General features: G+C 51.6%; 4 protein-coding genes and 1 non-coding gene across 5 annotated transcripts; all 5 read left to right on the forward strand.

The window, feature by feature from the left end:
- The first annotated feature begins 3,374 nt into the window (after window positions 1-3,374).
- On the forward strand, window positions 3,375-4,183 carry BCR38DRAFT_426472 (uncharacterized protein). Its single transcript, XM_040859768.1, has one exon. It carries the CDS (start codon window positions 3,401-3,403, stop codon window positions 3,725-3,727), a length of 327 nt encoding a protein of 108 aa, XP_040717866.1. The 5' UTR covers window positions 3,375-3,400; the 3' UTR covers window positions 3,728-4,183.
- A 439-nt stretch (window positions 4,184-4,622) lies between these two features.
- BCR38DRAFT_426473 (uncharacterized protein) lies at window positions 4,623-5,177 on the forward strand. The gene has a single exon (XM_040859769.1). It carries the CDS (start codon window positions 4,868-4,870, stop codon window positions 5,117-5,119), a length of 252 nt encoding a protein of 83 aa, XP_040717867.1. The 5' UTR covers window positions 4,623-4,867; the 3' UTR covers window positions 5,120-5,177.
- Window positions 5,178-6,374: 1,197 nt separating this feature from the next.
- On the forward strand, window positions 6,375-6,864 carry BCR38DRAFT_426475 (uncharacterized protein). Its single transcript, XM_040859770.1, has one exon. It carries the CDS (start codon window positions 6,405-6,407, stop codon window positions 6,684-6,686), a length of 282 nt encoding a protein of 93 aa, XP_040717868.1. The 5' UTR covers window positions 6,375-6,404; the 3' UTR covers window positions 6,687-6,864.
- Window positions 6,865-9,948: 3,084 nt separating this feature from the next.
- On the forward strand, window positions 9,949-10,051 carry BCR38DRAFT_t118. The gene has a single exon. It is a non-coding gene; the product is annotated as a tRNA-Thr (tRNA).
- Window positions 10,052-11,032: 981 nt separating this feature from the next.
- Window positions 11,033-13,268, forward strand: BCR38DRAFT_456066 (galactose oxidase precursor; the record flags this gene model as incomplete). The annotated part of the gene is made up of 3 exons (XM_040861868.1): window positions 11,033-11,452; window positions 11,508-11,858; window positions 11,922-13,268. 3 exons carry the CDS (start codon window positions 11,033-11,035, stop codon window positions 13,266-13,268), a joined length of 2,118 nt encoding a protein of 705 aa, XP_040717869.1.
- Window positions 13,269-13,783: the final 515 nt, after the last annotated feature.

A 13,783-nucleotide genomic window follows, 5' to 3' on the forward strand; every position in this document is an offset into this window, starting at 1 on the left:
CAGGCGTCCTGGCAATGAAACCCCGAGGGTGATGCTGTTCTGAAGGATTCTCTCGGACTGCTTGGTTGTTTCTAAAGTCGGAGAACAAGACCTGGGCTTATGCACATATACCCTTGGTGGCGTTTTAGTTTCTTCGTACTCACAGGGATGGTTAGTTGTTAGACGAGGGATAGTACTATTTCATTTTAGCGAACGGGACGAACATGGGAATAGTGAATCTTGTTTCAAGTTTGCAGAATGAGGGTCTTATGTGTCGTGTGGTATTTATGACATGTATGCGTATCATGTTTGGTGTTGTCGCATCGACATATAGTCTGCTGGCTTGACTGATCGGTTCGTATAATAATGTAGTCGAGAAAGGGGCAACAGCCAATGAGCCTCGCATCCAAACGGTTGATGGGCCCTAAATGGATCGGTGTTGCTCATGACGATGCGACGAGAGTGGCAGACACAGATTTATGTAGTTAAACAAATCAATGCTGTCGAACTGAAACCCCCGGTGGCAAAACGGTCAGGAGTAGGCTGTTGGCAAGTCCGGGTGACTCTTTTGAGACCACTCAATACCCTTCCCTACCTATCACAGCGCAGCAGGTGTTGCTACTAACGGATTGAAGCTTTTAGTTCATCACGACCCTGGGTGAAGTTTGGTGGTTCGCGACTCTCAACAGGTTTTCAATCACAGCCCTGGCAATGCTCTGTCCCTGACTTGGAAGTTCGAAAGGTTTCTGGAGCGTCCTACGTAGTCAGGATTTATGAATTCTTGCGTCGTGTCCGATGTCTGCCCTGGAGTCAAAATTGCTGTTGGAGAAGGATTCGCCGAGGCCGCCGACTGCCTAGCCTGCGTGCCGGCTTTGGGTGAGGGATAATGATGAGCGAGCAATGCAGGAAGAGTCGATTGCTTGTTTCAATCTTGAACCTGATGGTGAATCTAAACGTTGCGTGGCTTCTGTTTGGCACCGTCAGTATTCAATAGCTTTTCAAAAAGGCCGCGTCGTAGCTTAGCCCGTCTTGGTGCTATTTTGGGACATCATGACTAGAGGGCCAGGCTAGTCCTCATTCCACTAGCGGGCCCCTCTCCTGGCTTCTATCGCGCTTCCCTGCAGGGAAACCTAATCGCCCTCAACCCCGCCAGTGCAATCAAGGAATGGTTCGTGCCCTAAGGGTCCAGTTCCCATATTTCCATATTATGTCGATGTCGTTCATTAGGTTACTGTCAGTCACTGGCGCTGACATGACCTGTATGTCGGTCTTTCCCATGTGGTCTTGGGCCTCGCTCTAGTCGCTCTAGTCACCCTAGTCACCCAACTCACTGCGTCCGCTGCCTAGTGGATCTATGTCTTGTCGTTTATTACAAGCCGTGAGGAGCACAGCATCAGCATCAAGCTGGTGGATGACACAGGTCAGACACCAAGATTGCTCTACGAAGGAAGCGGCTATTGACGATTGTCACTGCGTTCCCAGTTAGTACGAGCGTCCACGTTGCGGACTAGATCGGCACAGGGTGAGAGGTTTTTGCTTCCATCCGATCAAACATTCGTTTCGTCTAGTTGTACGAGAAAGTGTATTGCTGCATCCTGCGTCATCGTCACAGAACATATTCACTATACGCATGCCACGCATTTCCTATTCTAGACAGATCTGAGGATACACCGGGAAGCATCCCGTGATTTTTCTCACAGAGAAGCCACTTGTTTCAACGCATCTCTGGTGGCGCCCCGACTACGCTCACGTTTTGATGTTTCGTCCCCAGCACATTTCTCAGGCTATGCGCAGCTCGCATGCAAGTGTCCAAGCTTAGATGCACCGCCGTCAGGGATGGCCATCCTATCAAATTAAGCCATCCCGCCTTTGGGTGTCACTTGGGGGATTAGCTCGTTTGTGCTTCTGCTTCTATTCTCGCGGCGAAATTATGCCGCTGGACCAACAATGGGTTCAACAGAGCGCAAGCAGCATCGTCCTTCCGCCATTGGGACATTGGGAAGCCCTAGCGCCCACCAACTAACCAAGATTTGGTCTATGGGCTGTAGTCCCAGTATGGCCAGAACTGTCTATGTAAACCGCACCATGATCGTGCAAATGAGCCCCTGTCACACTTCTCCAACTTCTGAAGTCTACCTCCCATCCCCAGCTTTCCCCTCCATTGGTACGCTTCCATTATTCAAAGCCGGGCCGTTACTGCTACACCAGTTACACAACGCAGCTACCACCGCATACTCAGGCGAATTGACTACGTCGCATCAAGTCCCTGTATATCCGCGGGGGTGTGTTTGTTGCCTTGCCGCGTCCTTGCTACTTTATTAAGCGCCTCTGCCAATCCACGCCACCTCCCAGAGCATTCCTTGCTCACGAGATACGGATCCGATGTGTGAGCAGCTCGCCGCCAAATTACCTAGGCTACGCTGTAAGTATTTTTGGCTTGGTGGCAATCTAGTCATCCCTAGCCCGCTTTTAGTACGCCTTTAGTACGAGCGCACAACATCAGTGCTCTTCCTTACGTTATCCGTGACACCGGGCAATGGGTTTGCTTTTTTATTTTACGTAGCTGCTCCCTTTCCTCAATACTTCGTTTCCTTCCTCACGTATATGTGGAGGACTGCTCTTTTGGAACCGGGAACTAGACGCCATGGATCGAAATGGGCAAATACGCGATGAGCGAAACCCGGTGTCTAAGCCGCAGGTATTCATACATGTCGAGTTCGGCGTGTCATGGTCCCAACGCCATACCCCACGCACGCACGCGGTGACTTACACATCTCGGAACCTGCGCAACTCAAGAGATCGAGGACATTTTCCCCGCCAGTTACCACCGCCAAACACCAACTTTCTGGCCGTTTCAGAGCCTCGTCCACAACGACCTCGAGAAAACCGGGAACACTCAAGTCGAAATCATCACCACCATCACGCTCATGAGAACCACGCACAACATCAGCAACAAAGGGGACCAGGTCGGCCTCGAGAGCATCATAGACCGCGGGATCAGGCCAGGGGGCACGGGCATGAACACGAACGTGAACGATCGCCGTCAAGGAGTGATTCTAGGGGTTTGTCGTATGAGAGAGGAAGCTCAGCACCACCTCCTTTTCACGGCAGTCCATGGGACGCCGACGCCATGCCAGGGCCATCAGAGTCTTTATTCCCATCGGCGTCCCAGACAACCCGTCAAGAAGAGCCAAGGGTATGGAAGCCCTTGCCGGAGCCACCGAGCCGATTTCGACTAGGTGAGGAGGGATTACCGTGGTCGGCGTGGGCATGGCCCGCGGGCCCTGAGACACCCACAACTACCCATGAAGACGAGGAAGAACAGCCGCCGTTTGCAAACCAGCCTACGACCGTAGTCATCACGGCGGATGAACGCAGCCGTGAAGACTCTGAAACAGTACGGGAGCTCGAGACTTTGTCGATGGCCATGATGACGGTCGACAACGGCTTCGAGAATCAGTGGTGGTACCAGGGATCAAGAGAGCCAATAACCTGGTGGCCGAGGGACCAGGAAGAGCCGTCGAGGTTGAGCATGAGCGACGCGATGCTGCTTTCGGCAGCGGAACCACCGCCCATATCCGAGCAACCAATTGTGGGGTTTCACGATGCAAGCTACGATTCCACTTTCAGCGGTGGGTCTCCCACGCTTGGAATCGTCTCACCCATGTCAACTTTGTCTGCGAGTCCCAATATACCGCTGCAAAGGACACTAACTACGCGGTCTGAGGAGTTGTTTCTGGGAACTTGAGGGGATAGCAAGCGGGTGCTCGTGTCTAGATCATGCGACGACGGGGATGACCTGGTACTTTGGTAAAGATGGGTGGAGAAGGGAGTTGTCCCATACTGAGGCAGCGGGTAGAATTAATATAGGATCATCCGGGGCATTGTAGATATCATCTGGGACGGTTATGGTGCTCTGTTATCAGCAGGCAAAGTAATGGTGTGCGCGAGATTGGGCAGTTGATCCTCGCAAGTCCGAGGGAGAGCGTCTCTGCTCCAAGGACGGCGTAGGCCAAACTTGATAATCCGTCTCCCTAAACCTCAGGCTATTGCGACTCTCGCTACTAAGGTCCTTATCCATTGCCAGGAATCGTTCAGAGGTCACCGTGAGTACCTGAGCATATCCAGTTACGTATCTGGAAGTTTTAGCTTCCACAGTTTACGCGCTGGCCCAACTCTGTGTGACATGTACTACACCTAGCACACTCAGTATATGGCCGCCGGTAGAGACCCAACAACAACATGATCAACACTATCAAGTTGCCGTCGAACAGGGAACGTCAGGTTTGTGCTCTCATGCCCACAGAGCGACCCCCTTGATAGGAGAGAACTGTCATTGTCATGGACTCCTTCTCTTGCGCTCGGCGTGAAATCGCCCCTATCCTCATTCCTTTTCTTCCCTTCCCTTGCCTCGCTCAAAAACGTTCTACATGGCTTGGCCAAGTGAAATTGCTGGAGCCGGCACAGCCACACCATCTCGGTTACTCGTCAATTACACGGCGTAACCTTGATTCCACATGGAGAACAGGTTACATCCGTGCTACTACACCGTCTTTCTCTGCAGGAAAATACCCCTTTCGTCCACACTTGGGGCTCTCTCCGGGCTGGTGATTCCTTCAGGTGGCATCTACGACGCACGATCCAGCCAAGGTAGAGATCCGCGGCGCTCAGATATACGCGAATGGGAATACTCGTAAGGGCAACTCCTCTTTGTCTCATCTCCGTAGCATCCCTGTGGAACGGAAGATGCGTGGAGGCGCGTACTTCTTACCACATGTGGCAACCGATGTTGTTGTTTGTGCGTTCGTGAATTAATTGCAGGGCACTGCTCGCATCCGCATTCGTTCTGCTGGTAACTCAAATTTCACTACTGCCAGCTCGCCTCATTATGCCGCATAACGACAGGGGAAAATACAAAGAGGACGAGGCGCACATGATACGCAATCACGGGCTCTGCAACATCTGGTCTCGCCTTTTGTGCCGGAATAGTCGGTTCAATGCTACCATCAAGCCCATTCGATGCTGTCAGAAGCGTGACTCCCGTGAGATACACTACCTTGCCGCTGCACCACACACACACCGCTTTCGTATGTGCACTGTATGCGGGGTGCGTTTTCAGCTGGTAGGGATAGGCTCTTGAGGGTTTGCGGTGGGTGTTTCGTTGCACTTGTTATTTCGAGGCTTATTATGAAGCCTAGTAGTTGGTACTTAGCCATATTGAGCGATGCCCTCGATCTTGACCCCTAGGAGGGACACATGTGTTTTGTTCCAACATTCGTCTGAGCGTTGCGCCGTCACATCTAACCCACCTGGAGTGTCGGCAAATGCTGCAGGGGATTTAGCCAATGTTTCTACGGATGCTCTGTTCGGTTTTCACTCGTATAAAGATCCAGGAGAATAAGGGGCCCACCGAAAAAGCGCCGACGGCAGTCCGGATTCGACAATTCGACCGAAGCTGCCGGGGTCGCCGTTCGGCCGGTCTCATGGATGCCTTTTTAAATGACTTCAAACCTGGCTTTGGCTTTTTCATCTTCTTCTATATGCCAAGGTCACATTGTTGAAGTGGAGTGTAAGTCCGATAGACGCCTCGCGTACAATATCCCAGGGTAAAGGTTGTCAGCGTGGCGCCAGACGTCAAGAGATGTCAATCGGTATCCTGTATGCAGTTGGCTATAGGGGGCGTGACTATTGATCATGTAAATTCCTCTCTCGGGCTATTGCTTCACTAACGTCCACTGCAAAAAAGTTTCAAGCCCGGCGCGGCACTGACAGCCTTTACCCTGGTGGGTGTATTGTGTCTGCATAGTTATCTCGACCACCCCTTCTAGAAAAGTTAGCGTGTCTTCTAGCGCCTGCTGATCACTCTGCTCAATGCGACTCGCGGCCGCAATGTCACGTGGATCCCGCTCTAATCTCTGCACTGTCCCAGATTTCTTTAAGGATATACGTTGAGGAAGTAGACTTGGTGGTTCTGTTAGCGAAGCTCTGGAAAGTCTCATGACTCAGGGGTTCATGTCCGCACTGCGGCGGGCGCTGAGGACTTTCATCAACCGCGAGGCTCGATGCCCACACGCCGCATCATATCTCGCCTCAAACTGTTGCAACCGCATCTCGAGGCTGTGCATAAGACACATGTAGCCAGGAAGTATTGCCCTGGTTGAGCGGTCTCATATCGGAAGAACTGGGAAGAAATAAAATGTGTCAATAGGCTAAGCTAATCACATTTGTGACGGCTCAGCTTCACTCTAGATGTCGGCAGGAGTTCGGCATCCAAGCCCCAGAGGGGTTGACAAGTTGACGTCCTGACGTCCTGAATGAGATGACGGGTCACCATTGCCCCAAGAGCCCCGCACTTTTGTGCCTTATCGCGGCACCATTATCTTTCCCCATCTGCACCCCCGTGTCTTGTTTCTATTTTTGACTGCATGAGATCTACGTATGATCTACCGCCCATCCTGATGTTCTTGCACTTCATTTCCCTTTGGTCAGCAGTTCTCACTGCGCTGGTCCGCCGGACGACACTGCATTCATTGACGACACAAGCTTGGCTTTGTTTGCAAAATTTGGGAGCTATGCCGCAGAGTCGCAACACGTTGGCTCCAAGCCCTCAATCACCGAACCGAAACCCGACTGCTCCGGATGTCACTGAATTCACCAGGCCCGTCAGGCGCTGCGACGCTTCCAGGGCTGTTGCTTGTCCGGGGTAGCACTCGGGAGGCAAGCCGTAGCGAGCCCCACGGTAACGTACAACCCCACCTTTCCGGCCACCCAATCTGCCAACTACAACAACCTTTGGCACAACAGATTATCGTCGGTATTGGCTATTATTATACAATGCCTCGATATTCAGAAAATTCGATTCAAGGCGCTCTCAACGATATCAATGAAGGGATATCCCAGCGCCAGGCTTCCCTCCGATGGGGCGTTCCACGCTCTACCCTATAACTTCGTTACGCCCCAAACCACGTAAGAAGGTACGATTAGGGCCTAATGAACGATTTGGTAACATTGTACAGATTAAGGAAGCGATGGATCGAGCCCTTGAAGTAGAACGGCAACGAGACCAGGTACAACGTCGGAATCAGGTAATACTGGACCCAGCTAAGGCGTCAGAATCTATCAGATCTATACCTCAGGAAGCCCTAGAGCACAGCTTTCTATTAGAGCTGGTTGTACCTGAATAGCTATAATAGTACGTTGAATACACTGTTTCGAATACCTTCAATTGGATTGCAATATGTGGCCAGAAACGTGGGTGGCCGGAAAGGTGGGGTTGTACGTTATAGCCCAGGATGTGACAGCGGTCGCCCAGTGTTTCGTTGGACGGCGCTAACTTTGGCATTTGGGTCTTTCATTGCAGGCAATTGGTGTATAACTCAGCCGACACGATAGCTTCAAATACGCCTCGATTCCTCTAGCCATAAATTATAATGGACTGATCTCCTCCCACGAAACGTAGTGCCTTCCTCACTCGGAGTGGTTATGCATATCTTGACTGGCTGGAAACTTCGCCCGGCCGCACGACGGAGGTGAGGAAGGTAGAAAGTAGGTAGGCTGTGCACAGGAGGATCGTCGCCAACACAGCTTAGTTTCTCATGGCGAATAGCTCTTTCTACTGCATTTGCGGATACGTCTGTCAAGTCATTTCATTGTGAACTCCTGGAGGACATGAAACTAAAAATAGATTGGCCTTGGGTCTTCCTTCAAGACCAAGGGCCCGTTCAACCTACAGGAAAATTGAGATTGGGAAGCCACTTGCGTATCGAGAACGGCCAGCGAGTGGCAGCTCAACATGTTTCGGTGGCGATAGTCAGCTGCGGTCCATGATAGTTACTTGGGCTTTGAACCCCCCCCCTTCTCCCTCCCGTTATATGGCACACTGTAGGCCATCTCTTCCATGACGATACCAGTTCAGAAGAATGACTAAAAAAGGGACGGCAAGGGATGCTATTTTGCTTGAAGATCTACCTAAGATAAAACATGTAACCTCCACGTACATCCGCAGTGCAGATCCTTCGACCACACAAGTACTTTTTCACCCGAGGCTGAGTCGCAATGACTGTTGTGGTTCAGTGGAAAGAGTCCATCTGGCCGCCTCCGGTCAGGATCAACACGACCATCGCAAACGACATTCACGCATCCTTTTGCGTTTCCGTTCTCTGACTGGGTGGGCGGGCGTGCACGATGTCAGCCTTCAACTGCCGCTGGCTCACTTCAATCGATGATCTATTCAAAACTCTGTAGATGGGCTATCGCTCGAAGGTGGGTGTCCTCACGGCGGTTTCCCGGCAAAGCTGCCATTTCCTCATGATACGGGCTCAGTCACGATGTACCATACGGCTGAAATATGACCAATACTAGTAAAGACATTAATAGCTCGCCGGGATGTCCTCCTCAACAAGTCCAAGTCTAGTCCAACTAGAGATGCCGCTATTCTAAAGCATTAACGACGGGATCCCTACCCTTGACTCTTTGTTCCCAAGTTATTCGTCGTGTTATCTACCCCATAATCGCATCATACACCAGATATTCATTTAGGACATTCTCGTCTGCATTGGCGCGGCAACTTGCAGTTGTCAAGATCTGTTCCGGCTCGGACACGGGCTCTTCGGCTACCACACAGATTCTAGACCATCGATACCATGTCGTCGTCGGTATTCTCCTCTCCCTTGTGGCATCAAACTTAACTTTAACTGAAGAATTTATCCGCATATGCCATATGGGGACATGATATGTTGTCCTTGAAACCTGTAGCTCGATCTCTTCCACGACAGCTTCAGAATGCATGGACTTTGGTATCCGGCTGCATATGGTGTTACGATGGCATTGGGGCGGTGAAAATAACTTTCATGTGGTTTAGTGTTGCGCTATCATGGCTTATTCGAGGGAGAAACCGTCCCACGGCATCCGGAAATAGAGCATCGTCGGCTTTTCTTCAAATAACAAGTCACGTCCCGCAACTAGTGAAACTTAGACAGATAGTCTAACATGCTTATAAGTTGGTTAGCTGTTGCATCTCGAAGTGCCTTGTCTGGACAAGTATGAGAGGACCCTACTGGCTTCACCCATGAGTTACCATCACACTGTGTCTGCCTCATGGACCTTGAACACCACACCCGCCAGCGACCCATCCGTGTCGAGGTTATCATGTATCTTCATTTCCTGTACTTCGTTTACTTCGGCTGCCAAGTCGGTCGCTTGACTTGCACGCGGCCGCAAGACCCAACCCAGAATAATCGGAGACGCCGAAGAACCTTCGGATATCAAAATAGAATATTCCAGGGATATTATTGAAGCCACCTATTTGTTAGCTGGCTCAGTAGGCCACCCAGGGGCAGGCAACTATGTTAGATAGAGCAAATAGTAATGACCACTGGGAGGGGCTACATATTACGTATGGTCGATCCCGTGATCTACGTTCTGGGCAGGATTGTCAGGTTATTTCTCAGCAACTCGGCCACGTCTTCACCGCCATCTACGAGGGGCTGCGTGAGAGTAGCATGAATCATCAATATGCCTCGCCACCACATAAGATACCCTGTACCGCTCGATCATTACTGCGAGTTATTAAAATAGTTTCCAGAGGATCCTCAAGGCTCGTTTACACCGTCCACCTCCAGAGCGCACTGAATCTCCACAAATTGGTGATGTGCAAACATCGAAAGAGATTCATATTCTTCAGCAAGGCGTGGACCCCGAGCCATGTTGGGCTTCGCCATCCTGCGTACAGTGACCGCCCCTATTGAATCGCCTTGGCAGGACTGGCTCATTTATTCTTTACCGAGATCGACGTCAATTTTCTGACGAGGACTCCGATCCGATACCGCAAAATTTCACCCCCTGGAGTAGTGAGGCGGCGCTTGCTACTGCAGGTCTGGGGTGGCGTTGGCATCAAGCTGTCCCAGCCCTTATCACGGACTATGCCCGTACATCGCATCATCCCTTCTCAGCAGTATAGTTATTTCACAGGTCGGCTGGTGTAGTTGGTCACTTCGCTGGTAGATAAGTCCCGATTTGAGCCTCGCCCACTTGGGTCGGTGACGAGTCGCGGGTTCGAATCCCGCAGCTGACACACAAGGGGGTTTAGTCAACCCTTACGGCGCGCTGCCCACCTTGTTGACTTCGCCTACCTAGCGATAATAGGGAGATTGGTGCAGTTTAGGATTACGAGCATCCTAGCCAGTCGACCGTCAAGCACTACGTCGGCGGAATATAACTCGACAGCCGGTCCAGAATTCGAATCGTTAATCCGACCCCTTATCGGACCCCCTCTCGCCGCGATTCTTGCGAGCGTCTAGATCACGTTACGGTCTATCCACTTGAGCGTATGGTTGAGATGTATACGCTCGACGAGAACCCCAATTAGCAGATACTACGACTTGTCGCGACAAAAAATAGTCGAGCATCTTCTGCACATCAGCAGCATCCCACCCCTGAGGACGAATTTAAGTGCCACATTACCACACTTATCGGTAGTTCAGGCAGGGGTTGTAGCACAGACTTAGGGAGGGACAGGAGGTTTAGTAGTCGTTTGGCTACAAGTTTACCTGTATAACCGCCCGACGCGGCTTAAGGGCCCGCTATATCATCTATAGCCCCTTAAGGGAGTACTTGTAGAGGTACCGAGGGTTAACACCTACGGCGTATTTAATATTATTTAATTATAGAGTGTCAGCCGCATCTGATGTGCATAGGGTAACCCACAGACGTAGACGCACCCCTGTTCCACACGATGTCCCCAGTATAGATAGACTAAAGTCTGTACCAAGCGGAGCTACCCAGTCAGCGTGTGATCTAGTTACAGGGGCAGCTTTCAGAGAGTGATGAACGAACGAGGGACCATATGACGGTCAGAGTGCTGCTTCAGTTTGCATCTGGTTTCCCAGCGTTGCGCTGAACTCTTGTTGTCTAGCTCAGTCATTCGTTCCCGTGTCTTGACAACTCAACCATACACCATCTTTATACATATTGTTATGATTTGAATCCCAGTTTACACAGTCTTTGCAACAGACCCAACTTTGTTCCCAAGCTTCCGGAGCACTCGCTTGCCACTATGGTCCGTCTTAATACTATCAAGGCAACTGCCGTCTTGCTGCACATTGGGGTCTCGACCGCCATCACCGCGTGCCCAGGCGCGGAGACGGTCTATACAAGCACCGAAGGCGTGCGGTACGCCATCTGCCCTGACACAGACTACCAGGGAGCAAGTCTTCAGATTATCCCCGGCGTCGCTTCTACTACAGCTTGTGCAGCGCGTTGCGAAGCAGATGCTCGCTGCGCCAAGGGGGTTTTCGACACACAGACGGGAGATTGTCACATCAAGGACAATGCGGTGGCGCTGGCCTGGGTGACGAATGGGAGATTTGATGTCATCCGGCTGAACAATAACTTTCCCGAGGGGACCAACATAGCCTACTGTCCCTTTAGCCAAACGAGCTACACGGCTGTCAGTGCCACGTACAAGATCTGCCCTGTGAGTCTTAAGCAAAATACTTACAAGTAGGAGCACTTGCTGACTCTAATAAAAGGGTACCGACTACAAAGGGGCGAGTGCGCAAATGGTTCAAGGTGTTGCCAGCGTCACGGCATGTGCACAGCTGTGTGGGTCGACGTCAGGCTGCAAGAAAGCCGTCTACGACAACGTCGCACAGGTTTGCCACATTAAGGACACTTACAACAGCGCCACTCTGATCTGGGCCATGAACAAGAGGTTTGACTCGATTACCGTCGACGCTAAGATCAACTTTGCAACTCAGGGGAACTGGACGGATATAATTCGACTCCCTGTGATTCCTGTCGCAGCGTACGTAGTGCCACAATTCCCCGAACCGACCAGGATGCTCGTGTTTTCGAGCTGGGGAGATGATACCTTTGGCGGAGTGAGTACTTCAATGATGATTATTTGTCTCAGGAGGGCGGTGGCTGATGTTAAGCTTTACTAGGCTGCGGGATACACGCAATTCGCCGACTACAACTTCAAGACAGGTGCCGTTTCACAGCGAACCGTGGCCAATACTAAGCACGACATGTTCTGTCCCGGAATTAGCTCCCTCGCCGATGGTCGTATTCTCATCACCGGTGGCTCGAATGCCGAGGCGACGAGTTTATACAACCCTTCGACCAACTTGTTCGTCCGTGGCCCTGATATGAAGATTGCCAGGGGGTATCAAACGTCTACCACGCTATCTAACGGCAAAGTTTTCACCATTGGAGGGTCATACTCAGGCGAAAGGGGAGGGAAGAACGGCGAAGTTTACGACCCGGCCACGAACACGTGGACCCTGCTTTCAGGGGCTTTGGTGGAGCCGATACTAACAACGGACAACGAGGGAATCTGGCGAGAAGACAACCATGGTTGGTTGTTTGGCTGGAAGAACGGGTCGGTGTTCCACGCCGGGCCGAGTATAAAACAGCATTGGTACGGTACTATAGGCACAGGTTCGGTTGCTGAGGCGGGCATGCGTGATGGCGATGACGCAATGTGTGGCATCAACGTCATGTACGATGCCACAGCCGGCAAGATCTTCACTGCTGGCGGTAGTCCAGACTATACGAACAGCGACGCAACCCAACGAGCTCACATCACCACCATTGGGAACCCGGGAACTCCTTCGACTGTCGAGCGTGTGCCTGATATGACCTTCCCTCGCGGATTCGCCAACGCTGCCGTTCTACCCGACGGAACTACTCTTGTGACGGGCGGACAGCGCCGGTCCCTCGTCTTCACTGATACAGACGGTATTTTGACTCCTGAGTTATTCAACCCCGTCACCAAGACTTGGACACAGATGGCCCCCGAAGCCGTGGCACGTAACTACCACTCGGTCTCCCTCTTGCTTCCGGACGCCACTGTGTGGTCCGGCGGTGGTGGACTCTGCTATGTCGGCTCGCCCACGGGCTCTGACGCCAAATGTGACAAGAGCGTCGATCATGCCGATGGCCAGATCTTCTCCCCTCCTTACCTCTTCAACCCAGATGGTACTATGGCAACCCGTCCCGTCATCTCGGCCCTGTCTGCTACTTCTGTCAAGGTTGGCGCCACGATTACCGTTACTATGAGCAACAACGATGCTACCACTTTCTCCTTGATCAGAATTGGCTCGGCCACACACTCCATCAACAGCGACCAGCGCCGTGTTCCTCTGACCGATATCACAGCAAATGGTGCGGCACACATCATCCAGCTGCCTACTGATGGCGGAGTTCTGATCCCGGGCCACTATTATCTGTTTGCGCTTTCGAGTAATGGTGTTCCCAGCGTGGCCAGAACGCTTCAGGCCACCTTGTAATCGTCGGATGGTTCAAGCACTACATAATAAGTAATGGACACAGATAGTCGCAATTTATGATACAGGACAAGATAACTCCAAGACTGTGGGTCATCATGACCCAATATGAAAGGGTATCAATAAATCTCCAACCCTTCTTACCACATTGTCTCTGATTTAGTATGGCTATCCACTGAGAAAATGTCGGCTTCGACATCTGTTTCTTTAGCATCATCTGCACTCACCAACGTAAATACATCTTCCTCTTCCTTATCTTCAGACGTGGCATCGTATACCAAGTTATGCAAAGCCTCCCGCACCGCCTGTCTTGTCAGAGTCTCGAGTTTAACCAGACTGCGGCGCTGTTTCGGGTCCACCGCCGTGCACAGCGCGACAAGATTGCGCAGGTCGTTGTCGAGGTGGGGAAATGGCATTTCACTACTGCCCCTCTTGTGCCCTGGTGTGTTTGGAAGGAAAGGGACGCGGCGACGTCTCGACTTCGGCACTATTGGGATAGGAGCAGAATTTATATCCCT

Source organism: Pseudomassariella vexata (genome assembly GCF_002105095.1).
Source record: "Pseudomassariella vexata strain CBS 129021 chromosome Unknown BCR38scaffold_4, whole genome shotgun sequence".
Lineage (NCBI taxonomy): Eukaryota > Fungi > Ascomycota > Sordariomycetes > Amphisphaeriales > Pseudomassariaceae > Pseudomassariella > Pseudomassariella vexata.

What these genes read in the sequence shown, in the direction of transcription:
- BCR38DRAFT_426472 (XM_040859768.1), top strand. Translation starts at nt 3,401, where the DNA reads ATGGCCATGATGACGGTCGACAACGGCTTCGAGAATCAGTGGTGGTAC.
- BCR38DRAFT_426473 (XM_040859769.1), top strand. Translation starts at nt 4,868, where the DNA reads ATGCCGCATAACGACAGGGGAAAATACAAAGAGGACGAGGCGCACATG.
- BCR38DRAFT_426475 (XM_040859770.1), top strand. Translation starts at nt 6,405, where the DNA reads ATGAGATCTACGTATGATCTACCGCCCATCCTGATGTTCTTGCACTTC.